An 8746-nucleotide genomic window follows, 5' to 3' on the forward strand; every position below is an offset into this window, starting at 1 on the left:
CAGAAGGAGCCTTCTGACATTGACTAAAATAGTTCTAATCTAATGTCAGAAGGTTCCTTCTAACATTTATTAAAATAGTTCTGATCTAATGTCAGAAGGCTCCTTTTAACATTGATTAAAATAGTTCTGATCTAATGTCAAAAGGAGTTTTTTGACATTGAGTAAAATAGTTCTGATCCAATGTCAGAAGGCTCCTTCTGACATTGATAAAATAGTTCTGATCTAATGTCAGAAGGCTCCTTCTGACATTGATTAAAATAGTTCTGATCTAATGTCAAAAGAAGCCTTTTGACATTAAGTAAAATAGTTATGATCTATTAGATTTTTAATGTTTAAAGAAATGTAATGATATTTTTTTCATTATTTAGTTTTATTGAAATTTAGTAGAATTTTAGATTGTAAGATGATATTTTTCTCATGAGTTAGAACAACAATTGTTAGTGTCTTAGAACTTGATTATCGTGTTGCATTTAATGTGTTTGATGTATTGTGTCTTAAAGGTATGATAGAATATGTACCATTTTTTGTATATATTTTTTAGATTTCCCATTTGGTCATAAATAATCTCACTCTTAGTATGAAAATATCATATGCAGGGAGAATCTAATAAATGGATAAAAGGAAGATTTCGTTGATATGCTTTTATGATGGAGAGATTGTAGACCCATTTGGCGGGTTTAAGTATAGTGGTAAATGCAAGAATAAGTATGTTGGACGTGATATTTCATTTAAAATATTTACCGACATGATGTATGAAGTCACCGCATGTAGTCGAGATGAGATAAATTTGAAGTTAAAATATTTGTATAGAATTAGCCCTCCATTCGTCGAGATAGATATAGAAAATGATGCAGACGTTAAAGAGATGTTCTTTGGAGTACCGGAAGATTCCCAAACCATATACATTTTCATCACGAAATCTCGACGGTTTGTTGAAATGGAAAATGATACTAACCTTATGCATACACAGAATATGTTTGAAAATAGGTATGAGACATCATAAACTCGTATCTATTATAGAAAAAAATTTATTTGTTGTATTTTATTTGTGGTTGATAAGAATGATTTACGATTTTACACATGCAGAAGGGAAAAATGTTAGAGCCGATTGTGATCCCTTCGAAGTTGTTGAAAATAGAAAGATGTGCAACTAGGTTTGTTATTTTTTAATTTTATTTTAATTAAGAACTTGTTGCAGTCTAAGTTATATCGATGCGATTCATCTCTAATTATTTTTTCAATCCCATTTACAAAGGAATGTTGAAGATGATCATATTTCAACAAATCCAACCAAGGGATGCAATGATAGTGGACAAATTCCAGATTCATCACCTATTAGGTTAGTATATGAAACTAGGCATACGCTAGGGCGATTCGAACCTTAAAAATCATATATAAACTTTCCATGAATTTTTGATTCATATTGTTTTGTCTACAGTAAAGTTGGGAGTTCAATTTATCCACCTGCGCATCGAAATGTTCCAGATTCAGATCCCTCAAATCCAGACCTATGCGTCGATATTTCAGGATGTTCAACCCCTATGTATGTCTACTCGTATTACTTTCTTCAATTAATCCTCTTAGAAATATTTCTAAATTTGGCACATCTATGTTTAGGTACAATTTTCCTTCTACAATGAATTGTCTGTTTGATGGTGGGGATGTTGATATGGATGAGGGTGTTTGCTCTCGTAGAGAAAAAAGTAAATTCTTTGAGTCGCGTAATTCATCCGAAAAGAAAGTCTCAGAAAATAGTTCATGCAGTAGTTCCGACGCAAGAGAGGCGTTTTGTTGCAACGTAGACATGGGATTAGATTCTGATAAAGGATCTGATGGTGTTTGAATCTGATAATATGTGGGGAAAAGCTTATGATGAAGGATACGATAGCCCATATTTTGAGGAGGAATTTATTGAGTTTTCTCTTGAAAATCGTTCTAGAGGAAGGATGGAATTAAAATTAGAAATACGTATGGTTCAAAAAATTTATTTCAAGTAGCTTTGAAAGAATGTGCCATGTTGTCAAACTTCCAAATTGAACCCATAAGGACTTGTCACACAGCAATCTCAGCCAAGTGTGCTAGCCAAAGTTGTCCTTGGCGCATTCATGCTACTAAACTCCGCGGGGTTCCAACTTTTGAAATAAAGAAGTTAATCTCCAATCATACGTGTGCATTACCAACACGTGGTCGTGACCATAGGCAAGCCAGTAGTCGTTGGATTGCAGTTCGAGTGAAGGCGACTTTGAAGGAACATCCTAATATGACACCTGGCCCAAATTATCACGTATATTCAAAAACACTTTGGTGCTACAATTTCGTATCGTAAGGCGTGGAGGGCAAAAGAGTTTGCTATATCGGAATTGGTTGGTTCATGGGACGAGTCATATCGTATATTACCATCATATTGTGCAGAGTTAATGCGTGTTGATCCTGATGCTGTCACTGTACTTGTATGTAGAGAGGAAGATAGGTTTGCGAGATTTTTTTGGAGTTTTGGTGCTTGTATTAAGAGTTACAGAAATAACATAAGAGGTATTATATCAGTTGATGCAGCCCACCTAAAAGGTAAATACCGTGGCCAACTCTTAATTGCAACTGGCTTAGATGGTAATAACAAGGTCTTCCCAATAGCCTTTGCGGTCGTCGAGAGTGAAAATACCGATTCTTGGTCATGGTTTTTTCGAATCCTCGGAGATAAAGTTATTGGAATTGAAAGTCGATTCGTATTGATATCTGATCGTCACCCAGGCATTCTGGAGAGTGTCCCTCTTGTATTTCCCAACGTCATCCATGGGTTTTGTTTAAGACACCTATGTGATAACTTTGTACGTGAGTTCAAGGACAACGTTGCCAAACAGAAGATCTGGATGATGGGAAAGATATATAGCATTCCAGCATTTGAACGTGAGATGCTTGAGTTGCGCGACACTCAACCCAAATATTACAAATGGTTAAGTGCCATCGATCAGAAAAAATGGACTAGAGCTTACTTTCCTGCCAAACGATATCGCATGATGACGACGAACATATCTGAATGTATGAACAAGGTTCTAAAGTTAGAAAGGGAACTTCCGATTACAGCTCTTGTTCATGCAACACATACTAAGTTGTTTAATTATTTCTTTGAACGGTCTGAAGAATGCAAACTATTCAAAGATCAGTTGACTCCTTTTGCTCTGCGTGAAATTAAGAGATTTGATATTCATCAAATTATGTGGATGTTCGTCAACTGGAACGCATATTTACGAGGTTGTGTACTTAAAAATAAACATGTTGTCGATCTTGGAAAGCTGAGTTGCACATGTCGTCGTTATGACCAGCTTGGTCTCCCATGCCTTCATGCCATTTCTGCCATCAAGCATAGTAAAATGTCACCGTATGATTTCTTAGAGGATTGGTTCACAGTTGATCGATACCGAGAAACATACAAGGATTCCATCAATCCCACAGTTGATGAAAGTCAATGGATTGTTAGATGTGATGATGTGATCGTATCCCCTCCAGATGTTGTAATGCAGCCCGGTAGGCCAAAGAAAAATAGATTCAAAAGTCAGTCCGAGAAAACATTTATTATCGATGTGGAAAGTGTGGACGTCGTGGCCACAATCGTAGGAGATGTGTGTACCCTCCTACTTCATAATTGAGGTTGGCTTCTACTCGAAAAATAGTTATGAATATTTTTGTACAATCATATTACATGATATAGTGTAAAGAGGATCCTTCTGACATTGTATAAAAGACATCTAATAGAATGTCAAAAGGATCCTTCTAACATTGTATAGAAGACATTCTGATATAATGTTAAAAAGATCCTTTTGACATTATATCAGAATAATTATATTCAAAGTGTCCATAGGATGAAATGTAGAAGAGATATTTTTGAGAAATAATGATCTTTTATTTTACTTGAGAGTGTCTATATGAATCATTATGAATAAATTAGTTGTTTTTTATGAATTCAATCTCAACAAGATCTTTCTAACATTTTATTTATTCATGTATTCAATTGTCCATAGGATCAAATATTTAAGAATTTATAAATGGCTGAACATCTATTTGTTTCGCGGTCAATGAACATGTTTAAACAAATTTATATGTTTTTTGGTCAATGAACATGTCTAAATAATCACTTAGGCATATGAGTTTGATTTATTTTATAAAATTATAAATATGTTTAAACAATCAATTGGATTATGATGGTCCATCATTGTGTGTATAGTATGAAGAATCACTTGCACGCGTTTTGCAAACATGAGCTTATTACTATGTTTACGATATTTTGATGACTTAAATTTTGAACATTATTGTGCAGGTATATTTGGTGGCTAAATACTATGTCGTGTTTATTGGACGTAAGCCTGGGAATATACTCTACTTGGGAAGAGTGTCATAGGTATGTCGATCGTTATCCCGGAGCATGTTATAAGTCATTTAAGACCTTAGAAGATGCTGAGAAACACTTTCTTAATGATCAAGTTCGTGGTGCTTGTCTGAATCAAAAGAAAAATGAGAAGTTGGAGGCTTGTGGGATGCCTTGTGTTTTGGTTGGTATTAGTATGGTTTTAGTAGCAGTTATGTTGTTAGGTTTTTTTTGTAATGTGGTGTTATTAGGAACAAACCTTTAAAATTGTAATTGAGCAATGACAATTCCTTTTTGTGTTAAAATGGTTGTGAATGATATAAGTAGATGTTTTACCCTCCCAAAAAGTTAAATAATATTCAATGAGATGCCTCTATAGAAGGTAATTTATAGAATTTTTTTTAAATGATGATACGACCACCTTCTATTTTACACAATCGGTTTTACACAATTCTTGAGTTACTAGAATAAATCTTTATCTCTATAAACCATATTACATTATCTAAAGAGTAATTTGTGTCCCTCTCTCCATTGCTATGACATTGTCACGTATCTTTCATAATGAAATTGACATGATTTTAAATTTGAGTTATAGGTTTGCATTGTCACTATCACTTTATTAACAAGAAAAAATAATACGTAATTACAACAGTTGAAGTGGGTTTTATTAATAAACTTCATCTCCCATTTCAATAGTTGGGTCGTGTTAGTGAAAAATAATTGAAAAGTACTCAACCATTTTTATTAAAACAAAAACATTCTGATTCTATTCTTTAACACATAAATAGCAAAACATCCACATTTATATCACGCTCATACATCCTCCTACAAACATACTAGGGACTACTATCTTGATTAATGTCGTTCTCCATATAATATGGAGAGCGAATATTGTTTACTCTCTAATACCTCATCTATGATTAAAGTTCACATTTGGATATTCCGCATAATCAGATCCTAGAATTTGTTGTCTATTTTTTTTCGGATAAACATCCGTCTATTTTCATCATACATCCTATTAACGGCACTTTTGTAGTTGTCTGGGTTGTCCCTGCTCATATACTCTCCTATCCTTTTCGGAATAAATATGCACAGACTTCTCATCATACATCTTGGTTTCTTACCATCATCGAGTAAATCTTGCCAGAACGCATTTTTCCTACCCTTCTCGTTTTTATCGGTTGATTCGATAAGTTTTGTGTACATCTAAGGCTCGTAATAATCAAGTTTGAGCTCATCAACCTCATTCGATTGCATATTTGCCATGTTAGAACTCATATTCCTTTGTAAAAACAACTCCGAAGCGGTTGTATTTTTTAGGTAAAAACACCTTCCTATTTATAGAATCTTAGGCTCGTTTATTGTAAAGCCTTATTTTATTCAATACATGAATAATATAAAAAATAAGATATAATGACTTGACTTGACATCCGTGACAACATTAATATTTTGTTTAGTTTGGCAAATTATTTTAACAAAAGATTTGTGTAAATCTAAGTGATTGAATGACTTGACTTGATATTGTGACACATTGATTCTTTTGTAAAATTTCAAGAAATTAAATTTTGGAAAGATGTGTAAATCTAAGTGAGTGATTACTTGACTTGATCATGACAGTGACACATTGATTATTTTATAAATTCTCAGGAAAAAGTATTTTCAACGATCTGTGTAAATCTGAGTGAATGACTTGAGTTGACATCTATGACACATTGGTTTAGGTAATTGAAATTTGTGAATTTTTTTGATAAAATTGGAACATGTAGCTCCATGCCTGAAAAAAGGCAACAAGTATCTTTTCTAAAAATACATTTAAAAAAAATTATTTTTTTATATAAAAGTGATTTATATAAACATCTCAGGTACAATAGAAAGATGATCATTTCTCATATAAGATCCCTTTGTACATTTCGAAAAATTTTTTAGTCTCTTTGGTATACAAATCTTTTATAGCTTCTAGTGAAATACTTTGTATATCTTCAAGTTTAAATGCAAACATTAACGCAATTTATATGACTCGCGTTATTTATTGTAATGGCAAATTCCAAAACATGCAAATATAACCATTTATTTATTTTCTAAGGCAAGAGCCAAGGAGACCAGGATATATAGGTGCATTTTAAAGGTTATTCTTTGATCATCTAATCTATTACCCAAGTTACCAATACAACGTGAAGCGGAATGAGGGGTACTGTTGTTTATCATTATAACAATTTTTTATATGTATATTAATCTACACATACTTGTTTTAAGATTTGAATAGATGGTCAAATAGTCCCTTGTTAAGTCCCATTTAAAGGACTGGTTAGACCAATTAATATATTATTATGCTTTTATCTTGGAAATGTACACGTGTCTTATTATATATTGGATAGTAAAGAGGGGTAGACTATTCATCTTCATTTTGTTCAATGCCTACCCGATAGATCAATTGTTGATTTTCAGTGGCAAAAGTATGACATTCCATGGAAAATTATTTAAGATGGTATTAGATATTACAAAAAATTATTGTGTTTTCCCATCAACTTATGTGGGGTTGCCCATAGGCTATTTGAGAATTTCTAAGAACTTGTGGGACAATTGGGGTCCAACTCGTTAGTAGGGAAAGTTGGTCTATATTTAAATATTGAATAACTCTAACATTCTCTCATAACTCTCCTTCTATGCATTGTAGTAGTCTATAAATATTGAAGAAAATAATTACAAATTTATTTGGAAGGTTTTTCAATATTTTTTGGGAAAAAATTTGTCAACTGCAAACTTTTATTGTCAAATTTGAAAAAGAGACATGAGTTCCTTTCTTTTTATTTTATTTGGATTAACTTCAAGATAAGTTACTTAAAGATGATGCATAACATAAAACTAATGTTACATTAGTTTAGAGTCTTTAAAAATAAATCTTTCAAACCAGGTTAGAATCCTTGTACAATTTAAACTGTGTAAGTGAATATGCCACAGGAATATATATATATATGCCTGAATCCCCAAAGGTATATGCAAAGAATGTTTCCCATTCCAAAAGATACCCAAAATATTGTCATATATGAAATAAAGTTACATATTTCTTTTCTTCATTAAAGGCAGTAATCATTATAAAGTACCAATTAATAATATTATCAAAAGCACTAAAGAACTCTTTCCCATGGTCTCAAGAATACAAAGGAAATGTAGTATAAGCATATTGTAGCAAATATAAACAAGTATGTGTGCATGAATCCACTCATGTTTGATGATCCCACGTAGAAGTATAAACAATAGTTATATATGCAAATTTGAAGTTGAGCATCCACATAGTACAAATCTGCATCAAACAATTAAAGAAGATGAGTCAGTTCACTTATAAAAATAACTTTATTAATTATAAGATGGTGAGTTCTAACAAGTGGCAAATAACACAATTTCATGTAGTTATCAAGTCATGTATTTTTGTCAATACGAAGGAGACTTTCGACATTAGATCATATGTTATGTATAGATATATAATAAATTTATAATTATAATTTTTGAATTTATAATCTATAATCCTATAAAATACTTTTGATTCTATAAAAATTTCAGCAGCATCTCCTCTTAAATATGGACATATGAAATTTTCCTGATAAACATAACCTGTATAATCGAACCCAGAATGGTATATACATAACACATCCGTATAACAAACATTTAACCGATCAGAAGTATTATAGTCAAGCATACAAAAGAAATGTAGTATAAGCACATTGTAGTAAATGATAAACAGTATATGTGCATGAATCCACTCATGTTAATCTGTATAATCAAACCCAGAATGGTATATACATAACACATCTATATAACAAATATTTAGCCAATCAGAGTATTTATAGTCAAGCATACAAAAGAAATGTATTATAAGTACATTGTAGCAAATATAAACAACTATACGTGCATGAATCCACTCATGTTTGTTTCCCACGTAGAAGTTATAAACAATAGTTATATATAAAAATTAAAGTGGAGCATCCACATAGTACAAATCTGCATCAAACAATTAAGAAGATGAGTCAGTTCACTTATAAAAATAACTTTTATAATTAAGAAGAGGAGTGAGTTCTAACAATTGGCAAATAACACTATTTTATGTTATTATCAAGTCATGTATTTTAGTCAATGTATGAAGGAGCCTTTCGATATTAGATATTAGATCTACGTATAGATATATAATATATATTAATATATGGGTAGCGTTCAATGGCCAACAGTTTGGCAAACACATTTTTCAAAACATGAGTTAGAGGTCTTAGAATGGGCTGATTTTTTGTGAGGATGATCTCTACGGTGCGGAGATCATCATCACCAAAAATCAGCCATTCCAAAATTTCTAACCCCATCAAAAATGATTTATAAAAAATGGACGGTTCACGATTT

General features: G+C 32.1%; 1 protein-coding gene and 1 long non-coding RNA gene across 2 annotated transcripts; both read left to right on the plus strand.

Moving 5' to 3' along the window:
• Positions 1–1091: 1091 nt before the first annotated feature.
• On the plus strand, positions 1092–1788 carry LOC147404873 (uncharacterized). The gene is made up of 3 exons (XR_015177266.1): positions 1092–1154; positions 1256–1339; positions 1439–1788. It is a non-coding gene; the product is annotated as an uncharacterized LOC147404873 (long non-coding RNA).
• A 629-nt stretch (positions 1789–2417) lies between these two features.
• On the plus strand, positions 2418–3644 carry LOC147404874 (uncharacterized). The gene has a single exon (XM_086437924.1). The coding sequence runs from the start codon at positions 2418–2420 to the stop codon at positions 3642–3644; it is 1227 nt and encodes a 408-aa protein (XP_086294050.1).
• Positions 3645–8746: the final 5102 nt, after the last annotated feature.

Source organism: Akebia trifoliata, chromosome 4, assembly GCF_017979445.1.
Source record: "Akebia trifoliata isolate Shusen 1 chromosome 4, ASM1797944v1, whole genome shotgun sequence".
Taxonomy (NCBI): Eukaryota; Viridiplantae; Streptophyta; class Magnoliopsida; order Ranunculales; family Lardizabalaceae; genus Akebia; species Akebia trifoliata.